At 34.2% G+C, this 16677-nt stretch overlaps 1 protein-coding gene across 4 annotated transcripts in view; it reads right to left on the bottom strand.

Annotated features, from left to right (window-relative positions):
- Positions 1-244: 244 nt before the first annotated feature.
- LOC126765916 (uncharacterized) overlaps positions 245-16677 on the bottom strand; it is a 71084-nt gene continuing 54651 nt past the window's right edge. For all 4 annotated transcript variants that reach the window (XM_050483610.1, XM_050483611.1, XM_050483609.1 and 1 more), the window contains one exon: positions 245-1259. In XM_050483610.1, coding sequence (XP_050339567.1) covers positions 628-1259 — 632 coding nt within the window. In that variant the 3' untranslated portion in view covers positions 245-627. The remainder of the gene's footprint in view (positions 1260-16677) is intronic.

Consider the following 16677-nt stretch of genomic DNA (forward strand, 5'->3'; position numbering starts at 1 on the left):
TCAATTGAAGAAAATAAATGTAGTATACCATAGCATAATTTTCATGTATATATTCCATCAAGCAATCAGATATCTCCGCCATGTGTTTCCCCGTTGTCACTTCTTAACCAGCAATTAGTTTATTTAAAAAAATATTTCTTAAAAATAACGCATATGACAAAAAAACATTTGCCGGGTCAGCTAGCATTCCAAATAACATTTGCTGCATTTGCTTTGTAGCCCATAAAGAAATAAAAATAGAGTATTTCATTTTTTAATCAATGTTTATTCAAGTGTAGGATATTTCATTCGAAGTTTTAAGAATCAGTGTTAATTTTTCACTGAGTTAATGATATTCAATTATAGCACGATTACAGTGGTATAAGCTTAAATAAATAGACAAACAAGATCAGATTATTGTTATTTTGCTTCCATTTTAAAAAGAAGAAAAAGGCATATATATTTGCACTCATAAGTTGATATGTGCATTTACAAATATTATCTAATATCATTATGTAAAATATGGTATAAAATGTCGAATAACTTTTATAAACATAATGTAATGGAAATATATACATACATTTCGTAACTTCATTAGATTTCAAGTATTTGACATTTCACGATTTAGTACATATACATATACATTTTTTAAAAATCTGTATAAGGTAAGTTTCCAATATTGGGGGTCTTAAAACTGTTATCACATGGCGACTTACAGGAACATGTGTCACTTGACTTCCAACCACGCGCTGTGTTATTATAATTTTGACCATGCAATAAAGCTATGGGATTAATTCGTTTTGTGTGGACAATAGAAGGGGTCTCAATATAATTTATATTAGTTGTCGGAAACTTAGAATGATATGGCGAAGTTGTCAACCACTCGCCATTTTCTACGAATGATGTTGACAGAATATTTTGAATTTTGTCTACATCAGACTTAACAGATAGTCGACGAAATTGTGGGTTGTAATCATTGTTTCGTGCTTGCTCGCCAACATTCTCGAACTTAGCGATCTTGTCATAAGGTAATGGTGATGGATTATAATTTATTTGTGGCACAAGCTGAGAAGTTTCTTGTTGTACTTGTCCACTGCTGTTTGGTTGACCGTAACTTCTGAATTCAACAGGATTTCGTTTCGCCAAAGGGAAGGTACTAGTTCTGGGAAGCATTGTTGATGCGAAACCTCGAGGTGACTTTAAGTTCTCGGGTTCCTTCATGGTTATCACCGGTGGTGGAGCATAACTTTCCAATGATATCTCCTTAGGTAAATATAGCTCTGTTAATAGTAAAGATAAATATAAAATTAAACTTGAGTTAGTTTTCATTATTAAAATGATTTTATACACAAAAGCATATACATGCGTAATTAGACTCGACTGAATGTTGGCTTTTTGTAAACTTTTGGCTTAAGTAGAAAATAATTTTCTTCTCTCTCTTTTCGAATTAAACCTCCGAGATCGAAATGTAGATCTTTGAAATTGAACTAATATTAAACAAGTAAGGAAGGGCTAAGTTCGGGTGTCACCGAACATTTTATACTTTCGCATGATAAAGTGATAATCGAGATTTCATTATACGTCATTTACATATTTTTCAAATACCGTATTTTTGTAAAGTTTTATTCCGCTATCATCATTGGTTCCTAATGTATATACTCGTATTATACAAAGATGGCATCAGATGGAATTCAAAATAGCGTTATATTGGAAGAAGGCGCGGTTGTGAACCGATTTCACCCATATTTCGTACATGTCATCAGGGTGTTAAGGAAATATTATATACCGAATTTCATTGAAATCGGTCTAGTAGCTCCTGAGATATGGTTCTTGGTCCATAAGTGGGCGGCGCCACGCCCATTTTCAATTTTTAAAAAAAGCCTGGGTGCAGCTTCCTTCTGCCACTTCTTCCGTAAAATTTAGTGTTTCTGACGTTTTTTGTTAGTCGGTTAACGCACTTTTAGTGATTTTCAACATAACCTTTGTATGGGAGGTGGGCGTGGTTATTATCCGATTTCTTCCATTTTTGAACTGTATATGGAAATGCCTGAAGAAAACGACACTGTAGACTTTGGTTGACATAGCTATAGTAGTTTCCGAGATATGTACAAAAAACTTAGTAGGGGGCGGGACCTCGCCCACTTTTCCAAAAAAATTGCGTCCAAACATGCCCCTTTCTAATGCGATCCTTTGTGCCAAATTTCACTTTAATATCTTTATTTATGGCTTAGTTATGACACTTTATAGGTTTTCGGTTTCCGCCATTTTGTGGGCGTGGAAGTGGGGCGATTTTGCCCATCTTCGAACTTAACCTTCTTATGGAACCAAGGAATACGTGTACCAAGTTTCATCATGATATCTCAATTTTTACTCAAGTTACAGTTTGCACGGACGGACAGACGGACGGACGGACAGACATGAGACATCCGGATTTCGACTCTACTCGTCACCCTGATCACTTTGGTATATATAACCCTATATCTGACTCTTTTAGTTTTAGGACTTACAAACAACCGTTATGTGAACAAAACTATAATACTCTCTTAGCAACATTGTTGCGAGAGTATAAAAAGTATTTTTAATTATCTTATGTTAAGTACTGAAAAAGTTAAAAGGACATATGTATATGTAGTAGTTAACCTTTCACTCTTAAGGTATTTCAAACGCGTATATATTTTTCTAGAAAACATGAAAATAAATTATAACAATTTTGTATGTCAAAAAGGCAAATTTATTTTTAGAAAATATCCAAATTTATACTGGTGTCGTTGTGAAAGTGATTAATCTTGCTATAATTATATAAACTTATGACCCCGTCTCTTTGCAAAGTAGTTCAGTTCAATACCAAGAAAAACATTCGATGCCAGAGTTGTAGCAGTATATAAAGATATGTCCTATGTTTACATATCTATATATACATATTATTATAGAAACGATCATTTCAGAACCTAATTTAGTACACGTTTGAATAGATATGTAAGTGAAGGGACAAATTTTAAACCTTCAATATAAAACATGACGTGAATAAATGTCTTAATTGAAGTAATATTTTTGAAAAAAAAGTTTTGGTAGTTAAGCTACTTGATGAATATATAAAGGATTTTTGTAGTCATGACATATTGTTATTTATTAAGGAATTACTGATTAACGATTGAGGAAACACATAATTTACCATTTTTCATTATTATTATTATTGACTAACTTGCCTTCATTTTGATTTCGTAATTGATGAGTTCTAAGTTTACTCGGAATATGGTCCACCTTTCGATTTGCTCTAAACAATGATGACGATAACGCTCTTTCTAAGGGGTCACTTTTATGAATTTTATCAATATTCACTAGATGTTGCTCATAGTTAGATATTAGTTCATGAACTGCAATTTTGATGTATTCGTTTTTTTGTTTTTTTTTCATCTTAAAATCTTGAAGTTCCGATAGTGATCGGTTCAATTGCTGTTGTTCTTCTAAGCGTTTTGTATCTATTTTCTCTTTTTTTATTAATTGAATGTTGTTGTGTTCTAAATTTTCCTGCTCATTCACATTTACACACTCTGATTTGCTATTGATTTTGTCACTCTCCACTTCCTGTCCATTATATAATTCTTGAAGCTGTCTTTCAATACCCACATCTTTTAAATCTAAGTTTATATTTCTTATTGGGCTTGGTGAACGCATAAAATTGTCAAGAAATTCTAGCGACTTGATTTTGTTACTGTCAGTGACGACTTCTTTCTCATAGCTCGTTATTTCATAAGTGTATTCATTCGGATCATCAACCTTCTCACCATCTTCTTTATTGTTATTCAAGTTTTATATTGCATCGCGTTAAAAAAGTAATAATGCTCAATAAAAAATTCTGATTTCATACCCAATATTTAAACAAAGTTCTTCAAACATAACAAAATACATCAATTCCTTTAATGTATACAAATTGAGAGAGTATCTAAAGTCTGTGCCCAAAATAAGCCCTTCTGTACTTGATTTAAACAAATAAATAAACAAATTTCGGTTATGATAAATCGTACTTCCGGCCCTATAAAAGTTTCGACAGGGACATTTCAGCATAATAAAATCAATTTTCACTCTATTCAAGGTCCCGAAGGTCCACTTAACTCCTCAATATCTCTGCAGCCAATAAAAATGCATCGTAAACAGCAGCAGATAACAACACATCGAAACATATTTATGGGCAGAAGATATAAACACAACAGAACGCCATCTGCAGGAATAAAGGGATGTCCAACTTATTCCAGTGTGAGAGCGCTTCAAAATTAGCGTTTTTTATAACATTTTCCATTATGGCCAGATTGAACAAAATAATAATTAGTGGGCATTTAAATTGAAACACCCAACATTTAGTACGAATAAAAATTACTATATAGTGGTTATATATTATATGGAGAAACTATTTAAATCTTTTTAAAGTATATTAGAACAACTGACTTTTGACCTTTCAATACCCAATAAAAGGATTTAAGCTTGTTAGCTCTCAATCATTGAATGTTTTTAATCATTTTCCATTGAAAATAATACTACGATGCTTCAAATTACAAAACGTTTCATCAAAAATTTAAATTTCACAAATTTATTTAGTTTTGATTATTTTACATTTTTTATAAGTGGTCTTGAACGATGCAACAAATCCCTCCGTTCACATATATTTTTGCTAAGATTTCAATCTGACCATCGCTCGTTCCCAATTGATAAACGTCAAAACCTACTGAACTCGATTAGCTGTCAAAGTTCAATAGGTTTTGACGTTTAGCAATTGCTATCTCACTTCCAGTGAGAGAGGAGTTGGACATCTCTTTATCTCTGCCATCTATGTTTTGCGAACATTATAAATAGTTGTAAGAAAACCAATTGTACTCTAGTCTTAATCAGGGATAAAGGGATGTCCAACTTATTCCAGTGTGAGAGCGCCTCAAAATTAGCGTTTTTTTTAATAAATAATAATTTTTGGGTATTTAAATTAAAACACCCATAATTTATTACGACTGAAAATTACTATATAGTGGTCATTTAATATTTGGAAAAACTATTTAAATATTTTTTCATAAATTTCCATTGAAAATGAATACTATGATGCATCATATGACAAAACATTTTATCAAAGACATTTCTATTTCGTGTTTTCTTTAATTGTCGTTGTTTTACATTTTATGTAGGCAACAAATCCCTCCGTTTACATATTTTTTTGTTAAGATTTTAATCTGGCCATGACACGTTTCCAATTGATAAATGTCAAAACCTCCTGAACTTTGACATCTGATCGAGTTCAGGAGGTTTTGACGTTTAGCAATTGCTCTCTCACTTCTAATGAGAGATGAGTTGGACATCTCTTTATCTCCTTAATAATATTCTATGTATTATGTCTTAATATTGCTATCAGCTAAGAAGATATATTATACTCAAAAATAAATTTAATAATAAATGGTATTAGTTTAGTCCGTTTTTAGTGTTTCCTCAGTGTTGCTAAGTGTGAGCTTTGTTAACAAAGTGTGTTTTCTTTATTTGGAGGACTGGAGTGACTTGCTGCTGTTGTTGTGGTACAATGTTTCAGGAACCCGCTGTGTCTTTGTACAAGTCCGTGAAAAGACACAGCAGGTTCCTGAGAAATTGTAACAACAACAACAGCAGTTGATTTCCAAAAAAATAATGCTTAGACAATCACAGATAGATATACAGAACCTAATGTAAATAAGACTATACAAAATTTAGGAAACGCAAAAGTATTTCAACTATAAATTTAACTAATAAAAAGTTAGAATCAGGATTCCACCAAGTTTTATACTAAATACACACTGAATGCATTGCAAAATATAAAAATATCTCTTCAGGAACAAACAAAAAGCTTTTAACTAGATTTCTCACCACCATTTAATTTAAACATTGATGCAAGTAATTTTGCTATTGGCGCAGTACTGTCTAAAAATAAACAACCTTCCTTCATTTCTAGAACATTAAACGATATTGAACGGAATTATAGTACAATTAAAAAAGAACTGTAAGCCATAGTTTGGTCACTTCAAAAGTTACAAAACTACCTATAACTACTATCAGTCCCTCATTTATTCAATATCGGAAAAGAATTCGAACACGAAATTTAAAAGTTGGAAAAAATTAAATGGAGAATATGGAGAAAAACTTGTTAATAATCCAGGGCACCAAAATATTGTAGCAGACGCCTTATCAAGGCAACAAATAAATGCAAAAACCTGTTTGTTCTCAACATTCGACAAAAAGTACACCTGGATAAGAGTTGAAAAGGGTAAAACAAACATTAAATTCATTTCAAAATAAAATTATACCTATTTATGACCCAACAAACGTAGGCGATTTGCTCCATATAATCCACTGCAAATTCAAAAATGTCTCAAGAGAAAAATTAAAAGCAGTTGCAAGACCAATTGTACCGAACGCTTTAAAAATTGACGAGGAAATATTATTTCATGTCAAAGATGGCATTATTGCTCATTTTATAATTTTTGCATTTGCAATATCACCAATCCTATTGATAGATGTTATAAACATAAACGAACAAAAGGAAATAGTAGTAAAGCTACACCGTGCTCACCGCAATTACAAAAATAACTGACAAGAAATTTCCCTTCGACATTTTTGGCCCAACGTAAAAGAAATATTTAGAACAGAAACATTAAATGTAAAATTTGTTTAGAACAAAAGTATAAAATACTCCAATTAATACAAAATACAATATATACAAATGGATATTGTTCAAATTAACAATAATATATAAATCAGCTCCATCGATAAGTACTCAAAATATTGTTATTTACAAAAACTAAATTGTCATGAGTACATGGAAGAGATATTTTCTCAAGTGCACCCCAACGGCAAACATCTTATGACAGACTTGAAATGATACATGCACTGAAGGAGTACTTATTGTACAACTGCAGTACATTGTGTAAGCATCTGTTCACGAGGTTAGGTGCTGGTGTTAAAACAATTAAGCTTGACCGGTACACATTGTGGCGCACTGGGAGTCCCTCGAAACCGCAACAACAACTTCTCTGTTGTTAGTATTGCCAATAACCGACCCTTTAGGTTTCTGGTCAAGAAGTGTGCATTGAGCGTACGATTAGTAGTCTGCGTTGCCCTGGCCGAGAGCTGGTCCGTCCGTGTTTTCCGGGACGGGTAAAGCGGAGGACAGGCCTCAGGGAACTGGGGTAGGAGACACGATGCGAAACAACAACATAACCACCGCTACGAGCAACAATAATAGTAGCAACATCATCGCAAATGGCGAAAAACCGACAAGAGCAACATCGACTTGTAAGATAGCACACCACAGGCTAAGTTAGTACAATCATGTGTAGACTTTATGAAAGAACTAGAAGACGGAATCAGGAAGCTAACAAATACCAACCATTAATAACAACATAAAGGCTCTCCTTAGTAACATAGGAATATTATATGGAAAAGTACAAAACGGGCACAATAGAATGAAAGAAAGAAGGAATTTTTGAATATGCCACCGACCATGGATATAACATCAAAGTGACCCCGTGCAGAGGGGTCAAGGAAGACCAAAGAGGGAGAATAGATAAGTCCACCATAGATGTTGCAAAGAAAACAGAAGATAGTTAGACCGAAATAAAACGAAAAATGAGGATGACATACAAGCATCCGCGACTACCTGATGCCATCAATATTGCGCGACATTCTCAGGGCAGTTAAAAAAGAAGATGCTCTCCAGAACTGATATGTAAACTGCTTGGTCTCGACGAAAAACAGGCTCAAATAAAGGAGCTAGGCAAAATTCACAAAGAACTAATCAAAAATATTTGAGCGGCGTTTGCGGGCACGGAAACAGCTGTGCTAAGCATCTCTGCTCTTTAGGCGAGATTACTGTTTGACGAGAGAAAAATTAAAATCGGCTGGATTGTGTGCCGGATCAGGAAGAGCGACCCTTAAGAAGTGTTGCAGGTGCTTGGAATACGTCCATGTAACGAAAAGTTGCAGCAAAACAGATGACAGAAGCCAGTGCTGCTTTAAATGTGAAAAAGGGGCATTTCGAAAAGACATGCGACAAGAAACCAAAAGGTGACGCACGTAAAAAATATCGTCGAAAGAGACCACCAAATTGGTAGCAAAAACTGCAGGAAAACTATGGGTCATCACACTCAATATTGATGGATATATCATTACCATACAGCAATCACTGAGATATCTAGGAGTGGTGATAGACTCGAGGTTAAATTACAAGTCGCATCTCTCCAGAGCCTGCGAAAAAGCGTCAAGGGTGACGGCGGCGCTAACGATGATAATGACTAACATTGGTGAACCAGAGTAGACGAGTCCTTTTGGCCAAAGTAAGTCAGTCCGAAAAGGCGAAATCAATAATCCGAATAAACGCAATCAAGGTTTCATGTGTCTGTCGAACTATATCACATCAGGCGGCTGGAGTCATAGTAGGCCTCATGCCACCAGACATAATGGCCATGGAAATTACGCGAGTATTTGATAAAAAAAAACACTGGTGAGTGCCTAATGAAAGAAGAGAGGAGGCAGGAAAGGCAGAGGAGCCTAACCGAATGGCAGCACCGCTGGGACGAAGCACCGTCGGGAAGATGGACGCGCAGACTTATTAGAAGCGTACAAGTATGGGTAGAATGAAAACATAGGGAAACTAATTTTTATCTTACGCAGTTTTTAACAGGGCATGGTATTATAATATCTCTATAAAATTGAACACGATGACGAAACAAATTGTTCCTTCTGCAGCAGCAGCGCATAAAACGATTTGTATATCTTCTTTTCCTGCCAAGGTATGAAAAATGGAGAATTGAAGTAGAGAATCTGGTAAAAGATCGAGTGACGCCGGAGAATATCGTGCCTTACATTGTCCAATCGAAGGTGGTCTGGGGCAGAGTGAGAGCATTGACAGCTGCAGCTTTGCAAGAGTTAATGGCTATCGATAAGGTGGCTATCGGGTTATGTGGTTATGTGATTAAGTAAACAACAACAAAATGCGGTATGACAAAATAACCAACTTCGACCATCCTAGGCTCTTGTTTACAAATTATGTGGTTGTTTGCTTATTTCCACTGTTAGAAAGTCGTTGGAATTTTACTAAATGGCAGCACAAAAAATAAATAAAACTAAGCGAATGGAATTTCCATTTAGATTTTCTTATTGGAAAATCTGCTATTAACAGCTGTTTTTTGTTTACAATCAGCAAATTAAAACCGAAATAAAAAGCATCACAAAGCATCAAAAAATAGGAGATGAGCGAATCGGCATTTGCTGACGCGCAGCATTTGTAAAAATCTCTATCGTCAGAGCAACACAGAACATTTTCTCGCCAATGAATAGATTTCGGAACATGGAGTTCATCTCCCCGTCTACTACAGATGATTAAAGTTATATCCTCTAGCAGTTCTTCTAATACTTCATCCATTGCATTGTGACACTGTTCAGGGCGCAAGATGTCTGCAAATTTTATTTACAAAATTTATCTACAAAATTATCCGAAGATGAAGATCGATTCCGAAAAATCGATTATTTTACGAGAAAACTCGATTCTCGAGTAGAATCGGAATCGAGTTTACCATCCCTACTGGCAGCCATCGCGTGCACATATAATAACCTCCGCACAAAAACCATCACAAAAAAAAAAGATTTTTTTTCCATGTATTTATGTATATGAAAACAGAAAATTTGAAACAGGCACCTCTTAATATTAATATTAAGAGCTCATCTTTTGAGTGACTTTTTTTGCACATTTTCGAAAGTTTTTAGCCTGTTTTTCAGTTGAAAAAAAGGTTGCCTCAGAATGACACACCCTAATAGACAACGTGTCATAACGCATCGTAAAATCATATATTTTTATACTAGTTTAAAGTTGGATTGCTTACTAAAATAAGTTACGCAAATATAACTCTGAACGCTTTGTATTCGGTTCGTTATAACTGATCAGCTGACTTTTGTTTACATCAATTTGCTTTTTTGTTGTGGTTAGACTTGTGTTTTAACTTTAATGTCTTTAGATTTGCTATTTTCGAGGGTTTTTGGATTAATGGAGCAGTACGAGTATAATGTTATACAGGTAATATAAAAATGTTTAAAATATACAAGTTTACTAATTAAATATGCTTTTAGACAAAAGCAGAGCGAGTGCGTTCCAACCTAACAAGAAAGTGGCTCTTGGAAGAAGAAAAATCGTTGGTTGAATTTTTGACACAAAACAGGGATTTTGAGGAATATCTATTAAATAAAATACAACTTAGAAGTAATCTATTATAATTTTAATTATAGAAGCCAACGTGTTAAATTTATTATAGACGGTTTGCAAAAGAGAACAACATTGCAATGGTCTGGGAGGTGACACGCTCGAAGGTTCGGTATATACGTATAACATATGTATGTATAACAAAGCAATATCGTGGGATGGCTCGACGGGTGCAGGGAGTATGGAAGGCGAAACTATGAAGTGTAAAGTGCTGAACACATTGAGCGCGACACGACATGGCAGCACGACAGTGAATTGTAAATGGAGTTGTGAATCCTACTACATGAACATTTGTAAGAAGGCAGCAACATAACAATGGCCGGCATGTACACAAAACAACACAGTTGTCCATTTTGTATGCACACTATTTCGTTGTTGCCATACTAATACCTTTCACTTCAATGAAATTTTAATATTTTGTTCAAAGTGAAATTTTTCATGCAGAAAGTAAGTAAATAGGTAAATTTATTTGTTTTAAATTATAAATTGTTATTACAAATGATACAACAGAGCTATTTTATGCTTTTATTTATGAAATAACGTCAGGTTTGTTAGAGCTTTGAATAATTTTACATTTTACATATGAGTGGAATCACTCCTCTCTACTGTCAACTCTACTGTCGTTGGCAAATATCAGAATATTTTGAAGTTGGCGAGAACGACAACTGTCGGCCTGCAGTCGTGTAGTCGTGCAGCTGTCTAAATAACTGTGTCCATAAGAACGTGTGTATTTTAATATTTGACAGATGTCGCTTGTAGTCTGTCGCGCTCATTTTTATTAGAATGTGTACGCTTTTTATGAAAAGGTTGAAATCTTCGGCGGTAGACTGGTTGAGTCAGCAGTGATCAACGGGAGTTTGGAGGGCAACGAGAACTCAAACTATTCAGAAGTAGACCGAACGAGTCAGCGTCTTCTGCGACTTTAAACAAAAGCGAATGTGGAAATAAGTCGATCCGTAAAGGAATCTATTCCAGATCTGCGGCATCGGATATCTTACAATTTCAGTCTGAAATTATACATCTGAAAAAACCAGAAAATTGAGCAAGAAATGAGTTTTAAGGCGAAGGAGTTGCAATTTACAGAAAGGGAATTAGTGGTTAAAGAAAAAGAAATGGAGTTAAGGAAAAAACAAGAATTATTAAATTAAAAGAAAAAGAAATGGAAATGACTCTGAAAGAATTGTAAAGTCAAGAAAAATTAAAAATGACGGAATTACAAATGGAAAAAAGATTGGCAATGGAGGAATTGAAACACGAATACAAATATGAAAGTGGAAGTTAATATAGTGGTGCAAGTGAATTTTAAATTATTTAGAATACCTGAAGTTTTTTATAAATAATTACTTTTTCTATTAATTTCTCAATTAAGAAAAAAACATTTATATTTATGTGTTAATTAAACCAATAAATATTTAAAGAACATGTTTGAGATATGATATATTTATGTTAAGTTTATGTAGGATTTTGTATAAAGTCAAGAAACCTATATTGTTGTTGTTTTATCGAATACCTAGTCCCCATTTGAATGGTAAGGATTCGCTAAGTTGCCGTAGATGTCAACTAACGGGAGGCCCAAGAAACGTGCTGTTTCGACGGGGTCCGACCTAAAGAAGAAGGGTGTCAGATGAGTGGGGAGCTCATGCGCAGACTCATTGCACGCAGGACATATATTGAATAGGTCGGGGTCTATTCTGAATAGGTATAAGTTTAACCTCCTACAGTATCCAGAATAAAGCTGCACAAGAGTCCCTCTCGTTTCTAGCGGCAACTCAAGCTCTTCATCTGCAATGGGTGCTGGTTTGACTCCGAGTACGCCATTCACTGGAAAGGAGTCAGTGAAGGTGTTGATGGCTCCACTGTGAATGGCGGTCAGTGCTTGTTGGAAGTTGTTAAGATTACATATATCTTGTGTTACTTCCTGGTGGTAAGCTATATTGAGTTGGGTAAATTTTAAAGCGTTCTTCGCTTTAAATTTGGAAATTGATTAGCACATTATGGAGAATGCAGCATAACATTATCCACTCATTACATTCTTTTTTATTTTGCTCATTTAATATTTAAATTTTAGTTCCCTCAAGCTACCGAATTTTTCTTTTAAAATGCCAAAACAGTTCTGAATTCGATATTTTGAAAAGTCCTTATTGAAATTTTCTCTTTCTTCCGTAGTGTAGTCCGTACTAGTTTGCCTGAACGGTGTTGATAAAAATTGCTTAAGTGAACAGACGCTATCTCCAGCAATCCACTGCGAGTTATATAAAAATCGTAGGAGATGTTTTGAAAGAGGGCGTCATGAACACTTGTAGGGTATCCTATTGTGACTTGTTTAATTCTCAATCTATAGTCACAAACAGCTTGCATTTTAATAGATATTGGCGTTTTCGTGAATAAATAAGTTGACTTTTTTTGGCTGGCGCTTCAGCCAACTTAAATTCGGATTCATCAATATATCGCATACAAACTTTTCATATATTTTCGCGATGCAGTAATAATTTCCATTCGTTTATTTTCATTTGGCCAAAACAGAAACTTCTCTTTTAACCTCAATATTGCTTTAAATACGCGCCTAGTTATATTTTCAATAGTGCCCCCATTGCCAGACAGTGAAGTCACCTTTTGTATAGATAATCCATCCCCTAAAGACTCAAACCTAAAGAGCACTATTTTTAAATGTAAATCTAAAGGAATTTGTGCGCCATTATAATTTGTGTTAAATACACTGTAGTCCTTTATATAATCTACGATGCGGCGAAATTCATCCGGGCGAACACTAACCATTTCTTTTAAACGGCTGTCATCAAAGTTCCTAAGTACATTATGTCGCCACTGGGATGACTTTGGTATTCCGAGATGAGCACTTCTACGAGTGTTTATTAAGTAAAATAAGCTCAATGAAAAAATTTCACGCATTTCGTCCGCATCTTCGTCGTCAAGTATCATCAGGTTTAATGCCTGATACTTACACAGCGCATTCTTCTTAAAATTTTCACTTATCCTTGGAATTTTGACTGCCAAGTACTTGTTTTTACAAATATTGTAAATTTTGTTTTTTCAATCACCTGATTAATAAGTTATTTACCACAAAAAAATTTATAATGACGTGTTCACACCAATTGTGTTTTTTTTATTCTTATTTATGACTTACAACTTTATGATACTATGTGAAACCCCTAAGTATATTTTTTTGAAGACACACAATTTTTGTACCATGAAGCCTATTTAACGACTACACTTACATCGTACGAAAGTCGTAAGAGGAACAACTATAATGCAAATCCGAATGAAGAAGAGGCTATTCTTGTCAGTAAAATAGAGGCTTTGAAATCATAATTATTACCTACAAACTACAGGACAGGATGTTAATAGAAATAAAAACAGGTTTAAATTATTTAACAAAAAAGAATAACAAACAAAAAAATATTAATATAGAACAATCGGATATCCATGTTTGTATGTACAGGAATTACAGCTTATAAATACCCTATCATTGATAACACCGGTCAAGAAAAAAAAATTTTTTTGGGGTTTCTGTTCTCATGCTTGAATTCTGATTCTAGACATTGAAAAACACTTAAATATTAATCTTTAGTTCTTTAAGTTTGCTTTGGGCTGATCTACATCGATAAGTATATTTGGGGATTAATACGAAAGAGCTCATATGAGCATAAAGATATACAAAAAATATTCACTTTTGGACAGTAATTTCTTGCTATTTTACATTTATATGTTATTGTTTATCACACATCTTGAATAAAAACGACTCTTGTATCTAAAAAAGTTTTCTAATTATCATCTATAGTGAAATTGTAGAAAAAATATAAAAATCATCGAAAAATTGCTCTTTTTACGTAAGCAAACTTTAACCGGAAACACAATTTTTTTCCTTATTTTTGTCATAGGAGAAACTAAAATTTAACATGTAGATGTTAGACCCAAAAATCGTGTTGACCGGTGTAATAAATGTAAATTATACAACTTAATTCCGATAGCATACAAGCATTGAAAATTACAAATTGAAAGAAAAGTAACAAAATGCGAAAATGAAATTTGTAGAGTATCTAAGTGTAAAAATAATGTTGGAATAAATATTTGTAAACAAAGATTGCAAGACAATTGTACGATTCCTTCACTAAATAAACAAAGCAAATTGTATGAGGAACACTCTTTGAGTTAAGCTATTCTTTTAGTAATAACATTAGGATTATTTATATGTGACCTGGTCTACGGAAAGGGGGCTTAGGTGTCAAAAAAAAGGAGAACAATTAATGAGATAACGAGAAACTGACGATTATTTTTAACAGCTTTTTCCCAGAAAACTATTTTTCGCACGTTAGCTCCCTTTTCGTAGACCAGGTCACATATACGCATCAGTAAGGGCATGCGGATGTTACCAGATTAAACAAGATGCCAAAAAACGCCAAGTTTTCAAGCAAGTATTTGAAATGAGAGTACCTTTGGAATGAGGACATTATATTTTAACAGACTGAAGAGTTAATGAACGCAGCATTCATTATCACACTCACGCATCTAAATCAATCAACACATCCAGCTGTAAACAAACAATATACTTCGAGACATATCTCTGCAGCTAATAAAATGTATTGTAAACATTTTTATCAGCAGGTGATAAGAACACATCGAAATATATTTATGGACAGAAGATAAAAACACAACAGAACAACATCCGTGTCTTGCGAACATTATAATTAAATATAGAAAACCATTTGTACTTTAGTTTTGGTATTTTCATTAGCCACGGAGGTATATTATACTCAATTAAATAAACTTAATAATAAGGAGTGTTTATTATTTAATTCTGTGCAGCCCTCTACCCTGGGATAAAATACATTACCTGTCTTCTTTCTTGGCAAAATATTTACATTTTAAAGCAACAACAAAGCTATGGAGCTGAATTGAAGAAAGATAATATGCGAATACCTCAAATAAAGACCTTCAGTGCTGGCAACATTTGTTTTGCAAATTTTGACTCACTTTTGCTATTGCGAGTGGTTCAAATGATAATCTATTTATAATATAAAAATGAATCGCAAAAAATCTAATAATAGCGGAAAACCCTAAAAACAGCCCTTTTCTTGAATCTTTGTTTGTTAGTAACGCTAAGACTCGCGAACGGCTGGACCAATCTTAATGAAATTTTCAGAGGTTGTTCGTTGTGGATCGGGGAAGGTTTCGAAATAAAAAACCTTATACTTTATGAGAAAAAGTCGGAAAATTGGAGGATTCCAAAAAGTTACTTTTTACATAATTTTTTTTTTTTGTTTTGTTTATCAATGTTTTGATTTTTAAATTATCCCCTCTATCGGCACAGCTCACCAGACGACAATGGCAGAACATTTAGCATTCAACTTAGAGGAGTGAATATCGAAGTCGACAACACGTGGATCGTACTCGTACCATATTCGCCACTGTTGTCTAATTCTCATTCAAAACTCATGTCAATGTTTAATAATGCAGTTTGGTGAAATCGATTAAATACGTTTGCAAATACGTTACCAAGGAAAGCAACATGACTGTTATTGACCTTGAGCGAGATGAGATAAGCAAGTATCAAATGGGTCGATACATGAACTGCAATAAAGCGCTTTTGTAGGATATTTACTTTTGCAATTCATGAACGTTTTTCGACTATTGTGCGTCTCGCAGTTCATTTGGAGAATGGCCAAAGAGGGTATTTTAACCCAGGAAATACATTACAGCCAATGGAAACACCGTCAGCAACAAAATTGACCTTGACGAGTGTTTTCTCAACTTGCGTCAGTGATCTGTTCGCGAGAACATTGCTCTATTCGGAAATGCCTTGATATTATACATGGAATGCCTCGTCGAAGAAATACATAGTTACGCAGAAAGCAAGGCCAACCAGTATGTAGATTGACATCCAGGTGTGTTCTCAACTAATGCCTTAAGACGAATTTACACAATCCACCCGAAAAACGACGATTGCTTCTACCTTCGGTTGCTTTTGATAAATGTACGTGGTTCAAGTTCATTTGAGTCATTGCGTACTGTGAATGGTATAGTGTGTGCAACTTTTTGAGAAGCATGACAGCAATTACAATTGCTGAAACATGATAATCAATGGAATCAAACGATGGACGATTCGATAGCTACTTCGCATGCCACTGAAGTTCACACATTTTACGACAAAAATTATATTTATAAGACATTTTACATCGTATTCGATAAGAATTAGAAGGGGAAAATTCCGGTTGATACTTCCAGTGGTTCGATATCAATTCCACCTGCCTTTTGTCAATTGATTTCAACGAAATATGAACTTATCACGAATGTTATGCCAACATTGGGCAAATTATCGTAACTACGATTGCTCGCGTGCACTCGCAATTTTAGCTGCCAAAAATACAAAGCCCTGAATTATTCAGTGGAATTTCTAAAATTTTTGGAGAGGCTTGCTATGCCGA

Source organism: Bactrocera neohumeralis, unplaced genomic scaffold (assembly GCF_024586455.1).
Source record: "Bactrocera neohumeralis isolate Rockhampton unplaced genomic scaffold, APGP_CSIRO_Bneo_wtdbg2-racon-allhic-juicebox.fasta_v2 cluster11, whole genome shotgun sequence".
NCBI lineage: Eukaryota > Metazoa > Arthropoda > Insecta > Diptera > Tephritidae > Bactrocera > Bactrocera neohumeralis.